General features: G+C 45.2%; 1 protein-coding gene across 1 annotated transcript; it reads left to right on the top strand.

Moving 5' to 3' along the window:
• The first annotated feature begins 468 nt into the window (after positions 1–468).
• rab40b (RAB40B, member RAS oncogene family) lies at positions 469–25,204 on the top strand. The gene is made up of 6 exons (XM_076264811.1): positions 469–1,807; positions 10,662–10,722; positions 12,557–12,617; positions 14,021–14,098; positions 16,584–16,806; positions 23,439–25,204. Exons 1-6 carry the CDS (start codon positions 1,636–1,638, stop codon positions 23,714–23,716), a joined length of 873 nt encoding a protein of 290 aa, XP_076120926.1. The 5' UTR covers positions 469–1,635; the 3' UTR covers positions 23,717–25,204.

The raw sequence follows: 25,204 nt of genomic DNA, 5'->3' as shown, positions 1-25,204 counted from the left end.
GCAGCAGAAAACAGTTAACCATTTTAAACGAATTCCAGATTGCATATATCTTTGTGCTGTCTGAAATCAGCGTATGTGGAAAAGCATAATGATTTATGAAGAGCTACTCTGTTTTGGGCGCTCGATGTTGGTGGTGTGGCATGCCTAGTGAATCATGTGTCTGCCTCTTGTTTGGCAATTACGCAACCGCTCAGTTGGAGCCTGCTTCTGCTGGCGCTTATGTAACCCTTTGGCCGATCTCAACAGAATTAAACAACACTTCCGCAGTGAGACAACATCGCGCCATCTCTAAGCGCCTTGCGACTGATGCAGGAGTCGTGCCTCCACCAGCTGACTGATAGCCGGACCACAAGGAAGCCTTTGACGGCAGATATTCATGAAATGGGTTTATTGAACTATGCATGATAAGCAGATATGCACGAACCAAGTGTTGTGTGGTCCATAACAGTCTTTATCACTTTTGCTTACGCTCATCATCACAGAAGAGGTCGATCCCTTAGGCCTATCTGTTGAAGATAATAGTTTAGTTGTGATTGTGGGAATTGTGGCCTACATAGTAATTTGTGGTAATTATATATTCCCTCCACATGTGGCACTATGTCATTATTAAGCGTCAACTTACGGTGAGATATCCTGAAGAGCGCATGCACTCATCGCATTCATCAAATAATACCATCTAGTGAAAATTACTGCAAATTCCTAGACTGCATAACACACTACGTCATCCTTTAGAAAACAACAACAAACCGGACCACGTTGCTTTCAGTCAGGATCCGCTAAACGTACAGGCCCGGACTGACCTACAGTCAGTGTAACTCTCCCTGACGTTAACCACATTTACCGCCGCAAAGAAGAGGGGCCGTTCCGTGGTCAGCGCCTCGAGTTGGCAGCAAGCTGTCAACTCTGTAAACCACACCTTCCCCTTCGTCTTTGCCGAATGGCCACGCGCGGCTGCAGACGGACATCCCCAGCGGCGATTCGGGAGACGGAGCTGCCCTAGCAACCCCGCGCGGAGCCAACCCGCGGACGGACAGATCCACGAGGTGGGGAGGGGGGTAGGATGAGATAAGGGTGGTGAGTGAGGTGTCGAGAAGAGAGGAGTCGCAAGAAGTCTGTCGAAAGGCACAGCGTGGCCCCCGCAAAATCACAACAAATGCATTGGTGGGCTCAGTGGGATTTTGGAAAGGCTTTCGTGGTGCGTAATTGCGCTTTTCCATACTGGTGGCCGTGATATCCCATGCCTTTGTGCGGTGTCACTGCGAGCGAGCTCAGTTCCTGGAATCCGCACCGCGAGCACCGTAAAGAAGCTGTCATCTGAGCTCACGGGGACATCAAAGTGGGTATTTTTAATATCATGTGAAGAAGCAGACTTGTGTGAAAGATGCAGTTGAGCCCACTCCCGGTGCTACCTTGGGCTTCAGCTAATTCAGTGGGAATCGGCATCATTGTTCAACCTCGTCTTTGTGTGTGTTGAGTTTTGTGAGGAGCCTTCGTTTTCCTCCGCGGATGAAGTAGAATCGCTTGTCTCTTGTTTATCGGGGCTGCGTGATCGATAACATCATAACAGCAGCCATGAATGCCAGGACTGTGCCGCAGACTTAAGTGCTGGGATCATACTAGGAAGGGAGCATCAGAATGGGACATCGCAGCGAGGCATCTCTCAGGATGAACCATCGATCGAGCCCGGCTAAAGCATACGACTTTCTGCTCAAATTCCTGTTGGTCGGAGACAGCGATGTGGGGAAGGGGGAGATCTTGTCGAGCCTTCAGGATGGAGCAAGAGAGTCTCCGTACGGATACAACATGGGTGAGTCATCGCCATCGACATGCATTACAGGCTAGTTTATCAGGCTAAGCTTTCGAATGATGGTCGGGTTCATCATCGACTGTCTCTGTGGGAATCAATCAATACAGCAACAAGTTCCAGTACACAGAAAAGCAAGCGATGCCGAGCTGCCAGTTAACCCACTTTTTTGTTTGGTGATTTGGTTTCTCAAAGCTTCACATAACAATGGGGTGATTTCATGGCGTTTGATCTGTTTATGTAACGCACCTGCATGTAACCTGGCACGAGGGATTTGGAAGCGCTTTACCGTGCTTTAGTGCCTCGTCAGACAAACTAGATGGTACTTTAGTGTGGTTCAGTGGTTACAGGTGTCAACTCCACAGGAAACCTGTGTAATACTGTCCGTCTCTGTGAAAACATCCAGAGATAAATTGGTTGATTAGAACCAATACTGTCTTTGCTATCATAGGCTAAAATAATAAGTTAGATATGGTGGAAGTGTGTACATAGATAAACAAGCCTGAAACGCTAATGAAAGACAAAATAAAAATAAAAACCACCCGTGTCAACTTGACACAGATACCAACCAGTTTCTGATATTAATTACAGAGTATTGGGCCTGTTTTTAGAAATCATGGGAGGCCAAAACAAAGCATTAACCAGTAGCCAGACTAGCAACAGGACGGCAGTAATTACATAATATAGGCTACTGCTCAAAAAAATTAAGGGAACACTTCAATCATACACTGGATCGGTACTCTGACACTGTTTGGTTCTGAGCACAAGTAAAAGTTTTGAGGTGAGTGTTTTATTTTGCAAGAACTCAGATATTCTGTGAATGTTGTTTGAGAATGGAGAAAAGGGTGGAAGGTTTAAAAAAATGTGTTTTAACAATTGTGGAAAACTGTTAGTGTTCCCTTAATTTTTTTGAGCAGTGTAGTGTGGTTTCATGATGAAATGAAATTTCACTCCATGTCTGAGTTGCATAAATCTCCCTGTGAGGTGCAGAACAACTTTCCTGCTATGTGCTGGACCCCCAGGGTCGCCTACCATATCGGAGGGGTCGCGAAATGATTTGTAGTCTGAATTAAAGACATTATATTCCAGTTAAACATTAGATGAGTGCTAGTTATCCTTTGGATGTAATACATCAGATTGTCAAAGGCTGCCGTTGACATCAGTGCCTTTGGTGTTGACATAGCCTGCCTATGAGAGAAAAGATTTTCTGCCTCTGCTTCCAATGCCCATCTCGCAACATTTCAAAATGAAAATTCACCGGTTGGAGAGAAAGAGGATGGCGACACTTGGCCCATGTTTTTGTGGGGGTCGCCAGACGAAAAGTTTAAGAACCACTGCTGTTAGTAAGTAAGCCAGTGGAGTATTTATAGGACACGTATCTGCGGACTCCTCAACACTGGGGAGGGCCTGATGGACAGGCTTCAGACACAGTCACAGATCAGTCGGAGTGGACCTGGTTAGTGGCGTGCAGGGCTTCACACTCGGGTCAAACAAATGGGCGCTGGTGTTCAAGAGGTATTCAGTCAGAGAAAGGCTCCTGGCCATACCCCATACTATAGATTCAGCTCAGTTCGGGTGGCCCTGGTGTTGGAAAGGGCTCCAGTCAGAGCAGGTTACCTGGTTGATATGGCCCACTTCTGGCTCTGAAATGGCTCTGATCTGGCTGGTTTAAATACTCTGGCCCAAATCAGGCCTTGTGCTAATTCTGATCTGACTCTGACTGATCTTAACCTGGCTGACAGTTGGCTTTATCTGGCCCAGATACGATGCGAGTCCACTTGGCCAGGTCTCCTCTGCTGTCCGATATCTTCAGAAGATACAGAAACCCACAACAAATTACCTTTCGCCAGGAGTTTGATTGACATGCAGTCTCTGACCAATCAGAGGGCTGCTTGATGGGTGTACCAACTGTAACTGAGGGCCCAGGACTTTGCAAAAGGTCAATTCCTTTAGCCTCTGGACTGGTGCCCGTATTGAGCAGACTCTGTCCCGAGCACGGCATCATATCTGAGGTCTGTTAGGCTACTTGGTGTTCACCTAAATCATAATAGAAATCCTTTACTCCAAAAGCTGTTGAGGTACCGCTTCTATTTCTCTCTGTTTATTGCTCTATTGAGGTTACACCAGGCACTAAGCTGAAGCGTTCCATTCACGTAGCATATCAATAATTTTAGAAGACTGGTCTAATTTTTTGGAACGTCTGTGCCCCTATCACATCTGGTGTAGCCAATTTCATTGATTACAGTGGAAGCTAATTGTTGCAGCAGACGCACCACAAACAGAACGATTCAGCTACGTACCCGTTGTGGCCTCCCTGTTACTGTGTTCTATTGTGTGGTGCATTGCATAGTGAGCTGCATGATGGGGTCTCTCAAACTGGTTTTTTCCCAGTGTGACCTCAGCGATGTGCGTTCAGAGGTCTGGATCCAGTGTCCAGAGTGTAGTAGGACCTCAGCCCTCTGCTGCGCTCTTTACTAGAGTCCTGAGTGAAACCAGTGCCTGCCACACACACACATCCATAAATTAGTCACACATGGATTACAAATGGATTACACATGGAACACACACTCACACACACGTACACCTTTAAAGTTTAATTTAGAAATCGGAACACAGAGATCTGGTTTTCATAGCCACTGCACCCCCTTGTAAAAAGATCAGCTGTCATGGGCAACCTGTTGTGCGAGGGTCAAAGTGCATCAGAAAGGGTTGTTTAGGGACGATCTGAATATAGCTCATCACCTGTGTGACATTGCCTACCCCCCCACCCCCCACCCCCCCATCTGCCAAAGAGATGGTAGTTTAACATTTTAGAATTGCATCAACGTGTATAAAACGCTGGTGTTCAGTGTGATTGCCAGTCCAGTGCAGATATATAGTCATCATATATCTCCGGATGCCAAACCCATGAGGGCCGTGTTTACTTACTCCTGATAGGCTGTGGCCAGCAGTTAATCTGGCTGAATAAGGGCTTTCTGTGACTGATCTGGCCTGGACTTAGGCAGAAGCCATCAGGACCAGATCAGAGCCAAATCAGGACTATGTCAGGGTCATATCAGGGCCACATCAGGACTATATCAGAGTCAAATCAGGACTATATCAGGGTGCTATCAGGGCCATATCAGGGCCACATCAGGACTGTATCAGGGCCACATCAGGACTGTATCAGGGCGCTATCAGGGCCACATCAGGGCCGTATCAGGGCCACATCAGGGCCGTATCAGGACTGTATCAGGGTGCTATCAGGGCTGTATCAGGGTCGTATCAGGGCCGTATCAGGGTGCTATCAGGGCCACATCAGGGCCGTATCAGGGTGCTATCAGGGTCACATCAGGGCCACATCAGGGCCGTATCAGGGTGCTATCAGGGCTGTATCAGGGCTGTATCAGGGCCGTATCAGGGCCGTATCAGGGTCCTATCAGGGCCAGATCTCACACGGAGTTAGCTGCTGTCTGAGCTCCATCTGGCTCTGGCGGAGACATCAGCATCACACTCCGTCACACACGCTGGGGAGCTGTGACACTGACACTGTCTGCTGTGAGAATGAATCAGAAGAGTGTGTGGCATGTGCAGGAACTGTGAGTGCACGTGTATGTGTGCGTGTGCGTGCGTGTGCGTGTGCGTGTGCGTGTGTGTGTGTGTCCGTCCCTCTACACCATTACCATCATGTGTCATGTTTTATGTTGTCATGAGTGTCTGCGTTTGTATTGAACAGTGTGTTTCTTGTGTGGATGCTGTTGACATGAATTTGTAGGCTGTGTGTTAATGCTGGACTTGTATGTGTTTTCCCACCATAAAACAATCAACTCTGTGTGTGATCTATGTATGAGTGAAATCATGTGAGGTGTGTGTGTGTGTATGTGTATAAAATGTGGACATAACTGTGTGTTTGAGCTAATGTGTGTGTGTGTGTGTGTGACGTGTGTGTGTGTGTGTGTGTGTGTGTGTGTGTGTGTGTACTTGTGTGTGTGTGTGTGTTTGGCCTCTCCTTTAGTGTAAGCCCTCTCTTCAGGCTGTGTGCTCCTTAAAAGGAGTCTAGGCAGGCAGCCACTAAGGGGAGCAGTGTTGTGGTGCGGCCGATGTGATAGGCTCTTACGTAAGGGGCTCAATAATACATGTACATGTGTTTGGAAATGCCATCAAAGCAGGCAGGTAAACAAGTCTTAAGAACGCTCTCTGGCCAGCCAGGACATTCCTTACTGATCAGCTGAAGTGCTATAAATAAAGGAAAATGTGTGTGTGTGTGTGTGTGTGTGGGGGGGGGGGGGTTGTTAGTATTGGGGATGTGCATGTGGAATGTACCATGACCTCATGTGCACAAATTTGTTGTTGTTCCCACTTCCCAGCACATATACATAGCATACACACACACACACACACACACACACACACACACACACACACACACACACACACACATACTGCCCATGACCAATATCCAGGGATGACCTTAAAGGACAATTCCGGTGCAAAATGAACCTAGGGGTTAATAACACATGTGAACCGAAGCATTGAGAACTTTGTAAGTGTACAGACCGTTTATTAAAATATATAAATAGTAGAGAAACTATAGATAGTTTAGAAACAGTACCGTTCACGTATGCAAGCGGGCGCCATCTTGGAAAAACAGTCACGTGACAGATCAGCTTGCGTTGCTCCAGTCCAACGTCGTGCAACGTGAGCTGAATTGTCACGTGACTGTTTGCCCAAGATGGCGCTAGTCTGTATACGTGAACGGTACTATTTTTAACTATCTTTTTAATAAACTGTCTGTACACTTACAAAGTTCTCAATGCTTCGGTTTACATGTAGGGCCCCTCATTATGTTACCGTGGAAGTGTGGTGCTATTTTGAGCCTTGTTAGTGGTATAGAAATAGCGATTTCTTTTTACTTTGCGTGTGCCCCAAAGACTAGCGTTAAACGCTAATTAGCGGTTTGTGGTAAAACTGGTCACGTTTGATTAGCATGAAAACATATCCCAGAGAACGGACGAACTCGGTACACATGTGTTATTACTGTAACCCCTTGGTTCATTTTGCGTCGGAATTGTCCTTTAAGAATGACACTCAAATAGGGGGCAGCACCTCCACACACTGACAGACAGTTTACTGAGGCCACATAATGGAGTGTGTCTGTGGAAGCATGTTTGTATATGTAGTGTGTGTGTGTGTGTATGTAGTGTGTGTGTGTGTGTGTGTTTGTAGTGTGCAGGTATGAGTATGTGTTCATTTAATCATCACCGTCAGGCACTATGTTTTGTGTATGTGTATGTATGTGTGTATGCTTGTGTGTGTGTGTGTGTGTGTGTGTGTGTGTGTGTGTGTGTGTGTGTGTGTGTGTGTGTGTGTGTGTGCGCTTGTGTGTGTGTGCGCTTCTGTGTGTGTATGCTTGTGTGTGTGTGCGCTTGTGTGTGTGTGTGTGTGTGTGTGTGTGTGTGTGTGTGATTGTGACTGTTTGCTCATCGGGGAGCTGTCCTCCTTCTCTTGATATGATCTCCATTCCTCTGGCCTGTTGAAAGAGAATCAGAGGGAATCAGCAGTGGCCGCTGGTCAAATATAGCCCCCCCACACCCCACACCCCACACACCACACACCACACACCACACACCACACACACTCTCTCTTACACACATCCCACAGGGGATCTGGCCTCTTCCTCCGTGCCCTCTCTCTCTCTCTCTCTCTCTTTCTTTCTTTCTTTCTTTCTTTCTCTCTGTCTCTCTCTCTCTCTCTCTCTCTCTCTGTATGTGTGTGTGTGTGTTCAAAATGTGAATGACTATAACCCCGTAGCCCACCATCACAGTCTACTGGTGCATACCTGACCCCACCCCCTGTCTGTCTGTGACATGGAATATGAATTAATATCTCTCAACCCAATTTCAGAGATCAGAGAGTAACTCTGGCTTTCTCTGTGTGTGTGTGTGTGTGTGTGTGTGTGTGTGTGTGTGTGTGTGTGTGTGTGTGTGTGTCAGGTCTATTCCATCAGGAGAGACATGGATGTGGTTTTACCATCAGGCGAGAGGTGGATGTGGTTTTAGACTACCATCAGAAGAGAGGTGGCTCCAGTTCTAAAGGATGGCTGTTCAGGTCTCTACCCATCTGGAGAGCAGTAGCTGACTGTGTGGTATAGATGATTGCTCTGGTTTGTGTATTACTCAGTCTCATCACACAGGAAGGGAAACAGGGTTAAAGTTCACGCCCCAGATTCCACCTCCAATACACTCTATTCAGCAACCAGCGAATAGTGCAGCATTACTTGAATCGCCTAAGACATGAAAACAGGGAAAGTTGGGCTGTGAGATTTCAAATACGCTTTCTAAACAAGAGACAACTGAGAGAAGGGAGATTAGTGGGGCTTCGGGCTTTATGTTGTAGTGTGTGTGTGCGTGTGTGTGTGTGTGTGTGTGTGTGTGTGTGTGTGTGTGTTATGACTAATGGTTTAAGGGCAGATTTTAAAGCAGGGTGATGTTCAGTAAAATGAACCACCTCCCACACTGAGCAGGAAATAGTCTCCTCCAGAGCATTTGACATTTGATAAAGGTACACTCTCTCAGACACTAGTGCTAACACACACAAACACACACACACACACACACACACACAAATATATATGGTCACGGCAAATGCTAACAAACACATTCACAAACTAACACTCTCTCTCTCTCTCTCTCCCACACAAACACACACACAGAGAGAGAGAGAGAGAGAGACTTTAATCTACCAGGAAATCTGAAAACTTACAAGCACCAGCACATAATTCAATGTTGCTCTGTTCCGTAAACACATTCATAGACACATAGAGATATAACCATACTTATACACCCAGGCTCAGACATTCACAGATAAACAGATAGTTTGAACACATCTGCCTACGTATGTCTGGACCACCTCTCTATAGACGTGAGCTCCAACATTCCAGAGCATTGTTCCTCTGTCCTGTCCGGTTCTTCAGACCGGGAGAGGCGCAAAGATAATAATTAGAACAGAATCATTCATCAGCTTGTGACTGGGTAGATGGATCCTGCAGTGTTTATTGTTATTCAGTGGAAAACTATAAGGAGCATTTCTGAGAAACTGGTGGAACAGAGTGAGAAAGCTCCTATGAGCATGTAGAAATTGAGGATACACACACACACACACACTCAGACACGCACAGACACACTCACACACACACACACACACACACACACGCACTGTTATGAGTGTGTAGGAATGGAGGGAGCAGAGTTAGATGTGTTGAGTATGAATCAGGGAGCCCACACACACATACACACACACACACACACACACACAGAGAGAAAGGGACGTGTCCTCCAGTCAGCTCTACTGAAGGGCAGAACATGACTCATACGCAGTGATGTAACAGCAGGCATGTGTGCAACAGCTTGGGAATTATGTGAAGGCGTTTGTGTGTGTGTGTGTGTGTGTGCTACTTGAGCTTGGTTGGCTATACTTCATCCTCAAACTAATGTCAGCGGTGTGGATGTATTTTACCATTCTAACAAGATATGTGGATCTGCGCTGAATCTGTGCAGCCCAAAATCCTCTCGTTAATGATCCTCCGTTTAACGTAAGCAGAGCGGAGATCAGCCTACGTAGAGCCTTCTTGTGCTGGTGTGTTTGCTCTTTGCTAGTCGGGGGAAAAAAATGAATCAAACTCTTCGTTATATTTGCATTTCGTTCGCTTGGGTTTTGTATTATTACCGAGAAATATGTTAACCATTCCTGCTTCAGTTCTAGACAGGTCATGATCATAAGTTATTCAAATCTTCGTGGCTAACCCCTTTTCATTTCGGTTGCAGGAGGTTGTGCGCAACAGAGTAGACGGACACAAGGTACAGTTCGAGAAGTTGCAGCTTTATTCAGTTACCCGCAGTTGAAACTAAACATAATTTTCCCTCACAACCTCTGATTTGGTCGCTATAGCTTTTCCCCAGCTTACACAGTAGCAGCTCATCTGCATCGAGCGTTTACTCCATTGATATGAAAATGATCCATACACTGTTGCCACTCACTCGCAACTCACTGACGTCAGGTTCACTTACAGTAAAGGAGCCATGCATAGGCCTAGGCTACTGGTATTTTGTTGGCTGAGTACTATTTTGAGTTTCTGTCCCTCATTGGTGGTAGGTAAAATTACTGTAATTACATGATGCTTATTACAGTAAATGCTGTCCCCAATTCACTTTTCACATTTTTTCAAGAGTAACATTATCGGTTATTGTATCGGTATCGGCCACAACAGACCAATAAATATCGCTTATCGTTATCGGCCCTAAAATTCCATATTGGTGCATCTCTAGTGTGCAGGTGTATGTGTGTGTGTGTGTGTTGATTTGTGTGTGATTTAGAGTACAGAGCAGAATTTGAATTTTTGTGTGTGTGTGTATGGTATGAATTAGTGATGTGTTTATCATGCACATGTACAGTATCTCCTCCAGTGCTTGTCACTCTCCATCCATCACTTCACACACCCCATCTCCATCTGCCAGCAAGAGTTACCACGACAACCGGCTCAGGGGGAGGCTGCCGTCTCACATGCACACAAACATAAACACACACACACACACACACACACAAACACAAACTCTCACACACACACACACATGCACAAGCTCACACACACACACACAAACACACACTCACACACACACAAGCCGCACACGCACACACACACACACACCCACACACACACACACACACACATACAAACATGCGCACACACACACACACACACAGATACATACAAACAAAAACACAGACACACACACACACACGTGTATGTATATATATATTTATGTGTATACATCTTTTTCATTCTGTTTCTCTTCATGAAAATGTTTTTCTCTCTTCACAGGAATCGATTACAAGACCACCACTATTCTACTGGATGGGAGGCGGGTAAAACTTCAGCTCTGGTAAGGTCACACGCACATACAGTACACTTGCACACAAACATGTGTGTCTCTCTGTAGTGCACACATTCCGTCTTACCCACAACATTTATTTTGACTCTCATAAACACGGACGCACACACTTCACTTCTCTATCAAATGCGTAGGAGGAATACACACACTAGTAACTTGTCTCTCATCCATACCGTGTCAGTTTGGACACACTCCACACAGACCCCGTTGTGTATATCTGAGACCTTGTAGTCCAGGGCTACAAGACCAGCTGTTTTCAAATCATTCCGAAATACTTCCCACGGAGGGCACTGTGACGTAAATGGCTACGGCGTCCATAGCCTGTCTGTGTGCCCATGGTGACCCAGTTTTAGGTCTGACCTGTGGTCGTTTTCCGATCACCACCTCTCTCTCCCACTCGCTTCCTGTCACTCTTCAGTGTCCTATATGAATGAAGGCAAAAAGCCCCACAAAGCCCCTCCTCACAGATCTGACTGCTTGTCCTCAGCCCGACCGTGTGGTTCCACACCATTCCTGAGTAGAGACCACGGCTGGATTAGTCCTGTGTTACTGAGCAAACCCAAACAGAACCTCAGCCAGCTGTTTCCCATGGCAACCCAAACTGGCTACCAACACACAAGCTATTTGATCCAGATCTTTCTCATTTCCCGTTCACCATCAGATAGCCTCTCCTCCAAGATTTCCTGATTTGTGTGTGTGTGTGTGTGTGTGTGTGTGTGTGTGTGTGTGTGTGTCAGAGAGTGTGCAGTTGTGTGTGTGTGTGTGTGTGTGTGTGTGTGTGCATTTGTGTGTGTGTGTGTGGGTGTGCATGTTTGTGTGCGTGCGTGTCTGTGTGTGTGTGTGTGTGTGTGTGTGTGAGATTGCGAGCGCCTTTACACCATTACACATCACTGAGATTCTGTCACATCACATATGATGGTAATGAGAACAGTACATTAGCTTTGATCTGGATATGCACCAAAAAACAAGCCCACATCACATCACACACCTGTGCTTTGATTAAGACTCACAGGGAGGTTACCACAGGTACGTAACTGAAGCATTCCGTTCGCAGAGCACATGCTGCAACCATTAGCAACTATAATCTACTATAATGGAACTGGCTACATGAGATGCAATAGTGGCGTATACATTCAAAGAAATTAGACCTGTCTTCTAAAACTAGTTTTACCCTTTGCAAACGGAATGCTTTAATTGGGTACGTGGTGTATCCCGGCTGTCAGATAGCAGCTAACTCTGGAGCAGGCAAGGGCTGGTTCTGGAGCAGATGTAGGATGTATCTGGGCCAGATGTTAGTCTAGCGCCAGGCCAAAAGTAGCTGCTCTTGGGGTCATTTTGGATGTCCACTAACTGTTCACTACTGTAAATAGATCTTATTTATGCAGGTGTGTGTCAGATATTTGTGTGGTGTGTGTGTGTGGGTGTGTGTGTGTGATAGCTAGATAGATAGATAGATAGATACTTTATTGATCCCCAAGGGGAAATTTAAGGTCTCAGTAGCATACAGACATCACACACAACATGCACTTACAGCAGAAAAAGTAATATACATATAAGAAAAACTCCACTGTACAATAGAGACAGTAGAAGATAAACATGATACTAAAATACTAAATACTAAAAATACTATAAAAACTAAATCAAATATCAACATAGTGTGCTTAAGGATGATCAAGTGCATGACAGGGCAGGGGTGTGTGTGTGGGGGAGGGGGGTGCATGTGTTGAGTGTGGTGAAACTGTACTATATTTCTCTACTGTTGTGTGTCTGCTACCATGTGTGTGTGAAATTAGAATCTGTGTGTGTGTGTGTGTTTTTCTTACAGGGACACTTCTGGCCAGGGAAGATTCTGCACCATCTTCCGATCATACTCACGAGGAGCACAGGTGTGTGCACATCACCTGAGTAACCTTGTTAGAGCGACGACCATGTCATCTCTTTGTTCACATGAAATACTAAAGTAATATCTGGCTCAACATGAGAGCAGGCTGGCAGGATAACCTCGATAGGATAACAGAGTGATAACAGCACTCTTAGTGCATATGAAAAAAGAATACAGAACAGTGTCTTTTATTGTGATATGGTATGTGCACACCATTTGAACAGTCTGGAACAGAGCAGCACTTGCCCACTATGCTTCTGTTGTGGTTAGAAAGGAATCAGGGGGGGGGGGGGGGCGCTGTGGCACAACAGGCTACAGCGTTCATACCATGTACGGGTCCAAGTGCCCACGGGGACCCAGGTTCAAATCCAACCTGCGGCCATTTCCCGATCGCCATCTCTCTCTCCCACTAACTTCCTTTTTCACTCTTCACTGTCCTATTCACCTTATTCCGCGCGCAAACATGGGGGCTCTAGCTTTGCCCACATTGTCTCCGAACTTCCGATTGAACAGTACATCCATTGCGATACATTGAGATAGCAGAGCTCTATCGAGATGACTGGCATCATATATTATGGGTCATCCTAAAGTTAGGAACGTTTATTTAGGATTTTGGTGACTTAAGACATTTCTGTTATACAGCTTTCCTATCTGAAGTTAGGAAAAAACAGACTTTGGAGCGGCTGTTCTGTAAGTTAGCCTCTCTATCCTCTTCTGCCGTGTTATCCCAATGAAGCTAACTAGACGTAGCTAGCCGACCGGAAGTTTAAAGACAACGTGGAATTTTAAAAAATGGGCGGGGCTTAATAAGGGTGAATATTAATAAAGCCAAAGAAAGGAATCGGTAGTATACACAGCTGTTATGAAGACACAGGCCCTATGGTCAGACTCCAGGAAAGACATGATCTTAAATGAGAGCAACAAGTCTGTCCCAGATAAAGACTTAAAACAGGATATTCTTGATTACATAAAAATTAAAATAAAAGAGCTGTCACGATAAAGAAAAGCTGTTATTACTTCAAACTCCCTAAGGGAGGTTGACCTCAGAGGTCATGTACAAAAGTAACCCAAAATAACTTAGATCATCCCATAGACTGTAAAAAATATCATCCTGGTAAATGTCTACATTTCTTTAAAGTGTACACTGACGGACAACAACAACCCGAGTAGATATTTAACAGCTAAAGTGTAGTCTAATTTCTGGACATTTTCTCACGGCAGCATGGCAGAGTCTCAAGTCACGGTGGGACTGAGTGTGACACTATGTTCATTGAAGGCATCAACTTCCTTCCTGTTATTTAAGCATTCTTCTGAGATGGTGTGTGTGTGTGTGTCAAGTGGGGTGTGTGTGTGTCGTTTGTTTTCTTGATACATGTTTGAAACCTGAATATTCATTTCTGTTTGCAGGGAGTAATCCTGGTGTATGACATCACTAATCGCTGGTCATTTGATGGCATTGATAGATGGATCAAAGAGATTGATGAGGTAATAACCTGATTAACCCGTTAAAGCCTGATTATGGATGAAAAAGTCACCATAATTAACAATGCCAAACAGATTTGCTGTAAGCCTGCTGAAGTAGCAGTGAGCGCAGGACAAGAATCCAAATAGAAGGTTGTTTTGATATTGTGAAATTCTGAGAAAAGTGAACTGTGCTCAGTACTCAGAAGTGAAGTATGTGGAAAGAGGAAATCACCAGCAATATCAGTGGTGCGATCGCCCACTGAGCCTCAGGAAACTCATATAGATACATAAACCACATAGACATACATTACTGAAACCTCTAGACATACATTACTGAAACCTCTAGACATACATTACTGAAACCACATAGACATACATTACTGAAACCTCAACGACATACATTACTGAAACCTCAAAGACATACATCACTGAAACCTCTAGACATACATTACTGAAACCTCTAGACATACATTACTGAAACCTCAACGACATACATTACTGAAACCTCAACGACATACATTACTGAAACCTCAACGACATACATCACTGAAACCTCAACGACATACATCACTGAAACCTCAACGACATACATCACTGAAACCACATAGACATACATCATTGAAACCACAAAGACATACATTACTGAAACCACAAAGACATACATTACTGAAACCACATAGACATACATTACTGAAACCTCTAGACATACATTACTGAAACCACATAGACATACATTACTGAAACCTCAACGACATACATTACTGAAACCTCAACGACATACATTACTGAAACCTCTAGACATACATTACTGAAACCTCAACGACATACATCACTGAAACCTCAACGACATACATCACTGAAACCACATAGACATACATTACTGAAACCTCTAGACATACATTACTGAAACCACATAGACATACATTACTGAAACCTCTAGACATACATTACTGAAACCACATAGACATACATTACTGAAACCACACAGACATACATTACTGAAACCTCTAGACATACATTACTGAAACCACACAGACATACATTACTGAAACCTCTAGACATACATTACATTACTGAAACCTCTAGACATACATTACATTACTGAAACCTCTAGACATACATTACATTACTGAAACCTCTAGACATACATTACTGAAACCTCTAGACATACATTACATTACATTACTGAAACCTCACAGAGATTTTTCAACCTCACTTGAATTTCCCCTTGGGGATCAATAAAGTATCTATCTATCTATCTATCTATCTATCTATCTAGATATCTAGATACATTACTGACACCTCCTGCACTTACAGTAAACTACTGTACAGTGAAATGCATACAGTACATAACTGAAAATACAGTTTTTTACAATCACTGTGTTACCATTTTTAGAACCTTGATGTCATATTTCACAACTCTAGACACAAAACTCACAAGCAATGATCAAAATGTAATTTTTTCAAAACTCTAACCCTTTTCTCAATTGCTTGGATACAATACACATACAACTTAGATCATTTGTTCATTCAACAAAAATCACCTGTTCAATATGACACAACCTAACATCAAAGTACTACTATTTCAAAAGGCAATTCACACATTACATTTCAAATGAGTGGTGTCTATTCATTTCCTTACAAAGATCTAACTATCAATTGATATAACTGCTCAAAATGATAAGTAAATGTTGCATTACTCTTAATGCATAGTGGTATGGAAACAGACAATCTTCCATGTTTACTGCAAATTATGAAAGTTTCAAGATACTGTAATGAGATTCATTGTCACCAATTAGTTTTACAGTACTGTCTTTTATTTTATTTATTTATTTATTTATTTTTTATTTTCTATTTCATAGCTAATTATTTTTGCTTTGATTCAAATAAACCTATGTTGTGATTGTACTGTAGTGTTTTGCATCAATATATTACAAACTTTGTTCAATGATTCCACTGTGTCTGTAGTATTCTCTCTACTACTGCAGTACTTTTACAGAGATGTATTTACATGTAGTACCATAATGAAACCTGTATCACCTATTTTGTTCTACAATATTTACTGTAATGATTGTACGAACAATGACACACAGTGAAACTATCGGTTGCTTGTGTGTGGGTGATCTATAGTTATGTTTCAATGGTATTTCACAGAAAATTTGTTTTTTGAACCAATGATTGTGCAAGTGCAAGATTTCTTTGTGAATGCACAATGCAATGTTTTAAACATTAGACAGCCTGTGTTACAAGTGATAACCGTTTTGACTGACCTCTAATTTCAAGCACCTAAAGTTTCACTGCCTGATCATTTTGTCTTTCCAAAATGTTAGGATGTGTTGTAGGTTTTTTATGGTAAATATTTTTGAAAATGTAAACAGCCTGAGCATGCAAACAGCCTGAGTTCCTCCTTTGTGTACATGTCTGTCTTTGTGTGTGTGTGTGTGTGTGCGTGTGTGCGTGCGTGCGTGCGTGCGTGCGTGCATCCATGCGTGTGTCCACTACCCAGCATGCTCCAGGTGTGCCCAAGATCCTGGTGGGGAACCGCCTGCACCTGGCCTACAAGCGGCAGGTGACCACGGAGCACGCTCAGGTGTACGCCGAGCGCCTGGGCGTGACCTTCTTCGAGGTCAGCCCCCTGTGCAACTTCAACATCACGGAGTCGTTCACGGAGCTGGCGCGGATTGTGCTCACGCGCCACGGCATGCAGAGACTCTGGAGGCCCAGCAAAGGTGAGCTTGGATAGGACCGTCTCTTTACGCTAATTAGGCCTCTGCAGATAGGCCCCAGGCTACCTGTCAAGTTATGCTACCGTGCCAGCACAGTGGAAAAGAAAACTCACAATGACTGTTAGAAGTACATTTACTTTAATTTTGTGCCACCTCAATGTACAATATTTACTAGTTCACGTCTGTCAATCGAAAACGCATCGCTAAGCTAAGAAAAAAACATATTACAAAAAACGGACATATTCAGGTTTGTGTATTTCACCTCTCCGTTTTGAAATATGTGTTCCGTAGTTCTGTCATGTACCACCTGGAATTATTCTATCAAACATTTAGTAATAGTGTGTTGATCGTAGAAACAATTTAGCTTGCAGAACAGCATCATATTCATCATGATCACGAAATGCTATTGATTTGTGCTACGGTAGCTCATCTCGACAAGTTAGCTCATCTCGACAGAATACCGCCATGACTGCGGCATACTCGTTTTCAATATAACCTGGCACACCACTGCCCAATTCTTTCGCTGCCTCCATGTAGATTACGATTCAGTTCTATTCACCGCTCAATACAACCCATTGTTTATGGAATGTTCGTCAGTTGAACATTTTGGCGCTGATGTGTACGGCAAGGGAAAGAAAGTATTGGTGCACTCACGTCAGTGCCTATATGCGGAGCCCTTTTAGAGTTTTTGCTCGCAACATCAGTCCACTCGCTGATGTGGTGAGGCACAACTCTAGTAGCATGAGCTCAATCTGATGTGGTGAGGGGCAACTCTAAGGGCACTGGCTCTGTGTGGTGTGGTGAGGGGCAACTCTAGGGGCAGGGGCTCTGTGGTGAGGGGCAACTCTAGGGGCATGGGCTCTGTGGTGAGGGGCAACTCTAGGGGCATGAGCTCAATCTGATGTGGTGAGGGGCAACTCTAGGGGCAGGGGCTCTGTGGTGAGGGGCAACTCTAGGGGCATTGGCTCTGTGTGGTGTGGTGAGGGGCAACTCTAGGGGCAGGGGCTCTGTGTGGTGTGGTGAGGGGCAACTCTAGGGGCAGGGGCTCTGTGGTGAGGGGCAACTCTAGGGGCATGAGCTCAATCTGATGTGGTGAGGGGCAACTCTAGGGGCAGGGGCTCTGTGGTGAGGTGCAACTCTAGGGGCATGGGCTCTGTGTGGTGAATTGAGGGGCAACTCTAGGGGCATGGGCTCTGTGGTGAGGGGCAACTCTAGGGGCAGGGGCTCTGTGTGGTGATTTAAGGGGCAACTCTAGGGGCAGGGGCTCTGTGTGGTGTGGTGACGGGCAACTCTAGGGGCATGGGCTCTGTGTGGTGTGGTGAGGGGCAACTCTAGTGGCATGGGCTCTGTGGTGAGGGGCAACTCTAGGGGCATGGGCTCTGTGGTGAGGGGCAACTCTAGGGGCATGGGCTCTGTGGTGAGGGGCAACTCTAGGGGCATGGGCTCTGTGTGGTGTGGTGAGGGGCAACTCTAGGGGCAGGGGCTCTGTGGTGAGGGGCAACTCTAGGGGCAGGGGCTCTGTGTGGTGTGGTGAGGGGCAACTCTAGGGGCAGAGGCTCTGTGGTGAGGGGCAACTCTAGGGGCAGGGGCTCTGTGTGGTGTGGTGAGGGGCAACTCTAGGGGCAGGGGCTCTGTGTGGTGATTTAAGGGGCAACTCTAGGGTCAGGGGCTCTGTGTGGTGAATTGAGGGGCAACTCTAGGGGCATGGGCTCTGTGTGGTGTGGTGAGGGGCAACTCTAGGGGCATGGGCTCTGTGGTGAGGGGCAACTCTAGGGGCATGGGCTCTGTGTGGTGTGGTGAGGGGCAACTCTAGGGGCAACTCTCTGTACTCTCTTACAGGCTTCTCTCATAGTCTCAGACTCAGCTCAGATTTTCTCAATATCAGTCACTTTCACATTCACTACACACAATATCACACATTCTCACACCACACACTACACACACACACATCACATATTCTCACACACTCTCTCACCACACCCAATATCAGTCCTCATACTCTCACACTCCACACACATTATCACACCAGACACAATATCATACACTCACACACTAGACACAATATCTCACACTAGACACAATATCACACACTCTCACACTAGACACAATATCACACACTCTCACACTAGACACAATATAAGTCCTCACACACTCTCACACTCCACACACAATATCACACACTCTCACACTAGACACAATATCACACACTCTCACACTAGAAACAATATAAGTCCTCACACTCTCACACACTCTCACACTCCACACACAATATCACACATTCTTACACTAGACACAATGTCACACACTCTCAAACTAGACAGACTGTTTCTAATCCTTATTCGATTGTACTAGTGCTTTCTCTCACTCTCATTTTATCATTTGCTCTCTCTTTCTCTCCCTCCTCTCTCTCTCTCTCTCTCTCTCTCTCTCTCTCTCTCTCTCTTTCTCTCTCTCTTACAGGCTGGTTTCTAGCTCATCTGACAGCTCTCAGGAATCTCACACGACTCTCAGCAGACTCTCAGCACCCACCCACACACATAGACACACACACACACACACACACACACACACACACACACTAACCTCACACACACACACACACACACACACACACACTAACTACAGACACACACACACACACACACACACACAGCAATCACAGCAATCACAGCAATCACAATCTCCTCAGTCGGTCAGACCCATGCAGTCCTCTCCTGGAGATCTGCTGGAGCCTTCTAATGGGCCTCCCCTTTAGCCGCGATCATTCTCTCTCTCTCTCTCTCTCTCTCTCTCTCTCTCATCAAGACGACTTTCATTGTTTGAATTTGTTGAGCATTCCTGTGTGGATGTGCTGCATGAGGAGAGATTTGATCTGTGGCACAACGTTAAACAGAGGCAGGAATTACTCTTCTCTGCATTTGTTTTAGTGCAGAGATTTCCAAACTGTGGTACGCGTACCCCCGCTGCTTCCAGTGGGTACGCGAGATGCAAAGGGCTATGGCGGACAGGTGTAAAATGAACATTTTAAATCTTTTGTAATTAATTCTTGAATAAATACATAATTTCGAATCAGGTCATAATGATATGGAAACATGAAATTAAAGGATATCATTTATAAACTCTGTATGTGTTCATCAAAAAAAGGGCAGCTTATTAAACATGACGCCTAAAATAGCTAATAGAATGCGTTACTTTTGAATGCGTTGGATGGTCCGTGGGGGGAAAGTTTCGCGGATATAACAGGTTTTTGAAAACAGAAAGGAGGGAAGGAGCAAAGCTAGGAGTTATTTCAGATGGGCAAGAAAGGTAACATTAAGCTAGGCTTTATATTTAACAAACTAAAGGTAGCCTAAGTTTAGCCTTTCTAGGCTGTATAGCCTAATGTTGTCCAAACCAATACATCCTTGTCAGGCGTTGTTGTAGGCCTATTGTAAGATATTGTATGTGGATGTAGTTAGGCTACTATGCAGGCTACTTTTCATACATTTTTAACTGACCAAATGCACGCACCTAAAACCGGGAAACGGACAAATATTGTCAACGTGGGGGGGGTTATAGAATGCGTTACGTTTTTATGTGTTTATGTGTCGGATGGTGGGGGTGCGCGAGCCGAGTCGGAATGTAGGCGGTGGTACACGGGGGGAAAAGTTTGGGAACTGCTGTTTTAGTGTGTGCACCATGACAGGTGTGTGTGTGTGTGTGTGTGTGTGTGCGTGCGCGCATGTGCGTGTGCACACGTACACTCAAGTCCTCTCAGGCTTGTGTTAACTAGATGTACCGCAGAGCGGTACAAAATATGATCGCTGCCCAGTCCAGCACATGTTTTCCACAAAAATAAGTCACGCTGAAAGGCATATATGATTCTAACTGTCTCACTGAATTGCATTATGCACACTCAATTCTCACTGGTATCTGACAACAAGTACCAAAACATGATTAGTTCATAGATTTCACATGTAATATACATTTTATACAACCCCACCCCCATCTTGCCTGTTCATAATTCTGAGAAATTCTTGAATTGTGTGCATGTGTGCGTGTACATGTTTATGTTTATGTGTGTGTGGGTGTGTGGGTGGGTGTGTGTGCGTGCATGTGTGTGTTTGCCTGTTTATGTGCCTGTGTGTGTGCATGTGCATGCATGCGTATATATGTCTACTGTGTGAGTATGTGACATACGTAGGATTACTGTGAATGTATGTGTGTGCGTGTGTATCTGTTTATGCACATGTGTGCATATGGAATGGGTTTACATGACCCCTGGAGGCAAACATACGCAAAAAATTGGTCATCCTAGGCCCTACGGTTCTCAAGATATTCACAGAAAACTGTGTCTGTCCTACCCGCCTTTCAGGGGGTCCAGTCCAGCGGGGGGGCTACAGATCAAAACGAAAAGCAATGGTTCCATGCTATCCATGTGGGGTTACATGCCCACCAAGTTTCGTGTACCCCGGTCTTTCAGTGTCCCGGGAATCCTTGTTGGTGTACGGTCACTAAATGTACACATAAATTATTTTATTGTAAGGCCCCCCATGAACGAAAGTCCACAAAACTTGGCATGCATTCGGAGGGTGTCATAATGATCCTACACTTTCAATTTCGTGCAGTTTTGACCATGTCAGCCAGAGATATTGTGATGAAAACACCTAATGTTGTGCTTTTTAAGTTTTAACTAGGTGGCGCTATACATGAAATAAGTGGTAATGGGATAGGTTGACATGCCCCCTTAAGACCAACATACAAAAAAAAGGTGGACCTCCTAGGCCCTACGGTTCTCGATATATATTCACAGAAAACTGTCTCCGGCCACCTACAGGCCAGTTGGTGTATAGTAACATAAATGAATTTATTGTGTGGCCTCCCATGAACGGAATTCTACGAAACTTGGCGTGCATTCAGAGGGTGTCATAATGATCCTACACTTCCAATTTCGTGAAGTTTTGACTATGTTAGGTCACAGATACCTGCGATTACAACACCTAATTTTTACTTTTTTGTGTTTAACTAGGTGGCGCTATACATGAAATGAGTGGTTATGGAATGGGTTGACATGGCCCTTTGAGATCAATATACAAAAAAAAATGGTCCTCCTAAACCCTACGGTTCTCGAGATATTCACAGAAAACTGTATCTGCCCTACCCTCCTTTTGGGGTGTCCAGTCCAGCGGGGGACTACAGATCAAAACGAAAACAGGAGGTTCCATGCTATCCATGTGGGCTTACATGCCCACCAAGTTTCGTGTACCCCGGTCTTACAGTGTCCCGGGAATCCTTGACGAAAATTTTGACATGCGAAAAAAAAAAAAAAAAAAAAAAATCTGACTAAACCTATATGACCGCCGCTTCGCTGCGCGGCGGTCATAAATATGAGCAGGAGTTTTAGCACACTGCAGAAGTATTTGCCTTGAGTTGGAACAGAAACCACAGATCTACCCTAAAAGGCCTAGCAGGCTGCAGCCAAACTAAAACAAATATTTTCTTTCTCCGCATCACTGACAGTTTCCAGCACCACCTAGTGGTGGAATGTCAAATCCCACATACCAGCTCTTCTCTGTTTTTGCTCTTGTGTTCTCTCTGAATACATTTGCATTTACTCATGAATCAGATGTTTTTATCCAGAGCGACACAGCTAACCATGGTTTATATTTGTATGTGTGTTGCCTGGGTACAAGCCCATGACCTGCTCTCACAGTTCCATTACAATAATGTACTATTACTAAAATACCACCTCTTCTGTTTCCTGTCTCCTGATGTCTGGATATCTGCATTTATATTACAGTTGCCAACATAAAGTAAATAATCTTTCAGTCGAGGAATGTTCTTGATTGAGGTTGTAAGCACCCATTCCCTCTCTGTTTCTCACTCCTTTTCATCTTCCCACCTCTCTCTTCTCCATGACCCTGTCTTACCTTTCCAACTATCCAACTTGATTCATCTCTGTTTCTCTTTTCTGTTCCTCACCTCTCCCTCGTTTTGGCTTTCTACTTCTCCCTCCATTCCATTCTCTCTATCTGTTTTATCTTATCACCCTATTTTGCCCTCTCTCTCTCTCTCTCTCTGTCTCCTTTTCCTTCTCTCCCTTTATATCCCTCTCTCTCTCTCTCTGTCATTTTCCCCCTCACTTTCTATTCCCCCCCAATCTCTCTCTCTTTCTCTCCTTCTCTCTCTCCATCTATATCTCTCTTATACCCCTTCCTACCCTTCTCTCTCTCCATCTATATCTCTCTTATATCCCTACCCTTCTCTCTCTCTCCATCTATATCTCTCTTATACCCCTCCCATCTCTCTCTCTTTCTCTCCTCTCTCTCCATCTATATTTCCCTACCCTTCTCTCTCCATCTATATCTCCCTACCCTTCTCTCTCTCCATCTATATCTCCCTACCCTTCTTTCTCCATCTATATCTCCCTACCCTTCTCTCTCCATCTATATCTCCCTACCCTTCTCTCTCCATCTATATCTCTCTACCCTTCTCTCTCCATCTATATCTCTCTTATATCCCTACCCTTCTCTCTCCATCTATATCTCCCTACCCTTCTCTCTCTCCATCTATATCTCCCTACCCTTCTCTCTCCATCTATATCTCCCTACCCTTCTCTCTCTCCATCTATATCTCCCTACCCTTCTCTCTCTCAGTCTTGAGTCTGCAGGACCTGTGTTGTCGCTCCATCGTGTCCTGTACGCCGGTGCACCTGGTGGACAAGCTGCCGTTGCCGCTGGCTCTGAAGAGCCACCTGAAGTCCTTCAGCATGGCCAACGGGCTGAACGCCCGCATGATGCACGGCCGCTCGTACTCGCTCCTGCCCGCCGCCAGCACCAAGAAGAGACCCGGCGCCTCCAAGAAGAACAAGATATTGCGCCCCCAACTGGCCGTGGCACACTCCTGCGCCCGCACCAGCTGCAAGATCTCCTAGAGACAGGCACGTGAAGGGGGAGAGCGCTCGCTTCAGACACACACACACACACACACACACACACACACACATGTACACACATCTACACACACACACACACACATGCACACACACACACACACACACACATGCACACACTCAGGCACACACACACACACACACAGTCACACACACACACACACACACACACACATGTACACACACACACACACACACACTCAGACTCTCAGCACCAGAGCTACCGCTGCCTAAAGAAGGCAACACCTGTGCAGCCGTGTTGCTGCTGTTGATGGTGCTGGTGGCCGTGCAGAGGGCTGGACGCTGGATGCTGGAGTGCCCTGCGTGGAGACGCTCCAATGCTCCATGCTCAGAATGGTGTTTAGAAGCTCGGACAGACCCGGGCTGGAGAGGGTCTCATGGCGAGCTGAATGCGCCTGGAGGAGTTACATTGACTCCTAAAAGAGTTACAATTGACTCCTGAAAGAGTTACACTGACTCCTGAAAGAGTTACACTGACTCCTTGAAGAGTTGCACTGACTGCTGGAGGAATTACATTGACTCCTGGAGGAGTTACATTGATTCCTGTAAGAGTTACATTGACTCCTGGAGGAGTTACATTGACTGCTGAAGGAGTTACGTTGACTGCTGGAGGTGTATAATTAACTCCTGCTGCTGCTGAAGTAGCTGAATGTGAATCCTTTTGTGTCTGGAGAGTTAGACTGACCGAGGGGATGGGCAGGGAGGGGAGGGGCATGGAGGTGCGGATGTGTTCTTTGTGATGATGTGCAGTAGTTGTGTGTTTCATGTGCACCGTTTAAACGTAGCGTACATATGTGGACACTCAGCAATCACCACTGCAAGACCTCACCAAGATGGCGGCTGACCTCGGGAGGGATCTGACCCTCATCCTGCAGACCAGAGACACGGCACATTTTTATTCATTTAGCAGATGCTTTTATCCAAAGCACCTTGCAGTTTGATGTGGTCGTACATTGTTATGCTAGCTGGGTCTTTAACTCCTGACCTTAGCGTTTACTAGAACCTTACTTTAGCAGCTGTGAGCTCCAGGAACCATGCGGAACAGGACTCGATCCACTTCACGGTCGTCCACTAACAGGAAACACCCAGTCTCAGAAAAGCATTAATCGTGTCAGGTTGCATTTTGGACGAATTCTTTTTAAGGATTGATTAATATGTCTGCTTTTTACAGAGCCATAGGGCCAACTCAGCTCAGTCTATCACACAGAGATTCCTTTCTATCCCAGTGTGTGCTGCTGGCCTCTCCGTATTGGTCAGTGCAACACTTTGTAATCTGTATTTCCGTCCAGCGTGGTTTGATACTTTACTGCATTGATTTCTCTACACAGTGGTTGATTCATGTGTTGACTTTTGTATTGAGACACCAAAGAATGCTATGGTCCTCATGCAGTATGGAGAAGGGGAGTCATGGCCCCCTGAGCCACCGTTTGGAATAAACATAAAAACAAA

This window comes from Alosa pseudoharengus, unplaced genomic scaffold (genome assembly GCF_046254945.1).
Source record: "Alosa pseudoharengus isolate Yale_2024_CS ecotype anadromous, Long Island Sound unplaced genomic scaffold, YU_APseudo_1.1 YU_APseudo_1.1_scf_4, whole genome shotgun sequence".
Taxonomy (NCBI): Eukaryota; Metazoa; Chordata; class Actinopteri; order Clupeiformes; family Clupeidae; genus Alosa; species Alosa pseudoharengus.
The sequence above is the reverse complement of the archived record's forward strand: the minus strand, read 5'-3'. Positions and strand labels throughout refer to the sequence as shown.

Coding starts and splice junctions, on each gene's coding strand:
- rab40b (XM_076264811.1), top strand. CDS start 1,636: ATGGGACATCGCAGCGAGGCATCTCTCAGGATGAACCATCGATCGAGC. Junction 10,723..12,556: donor CGGGTAAAACTTCAGCTCTG/GTAAGGTCACAC, acceptor TTTTTCTTACAG/GGACACTTCTGGCCAGGGAA. Junction 16,807..23,438: donor ACTCTGGAGGCCCAGCAAAG/GTGAGCTTGGAT, acceptor TCTCTCTCTCAG/TCTTGAGTCTGCAGGACCTG.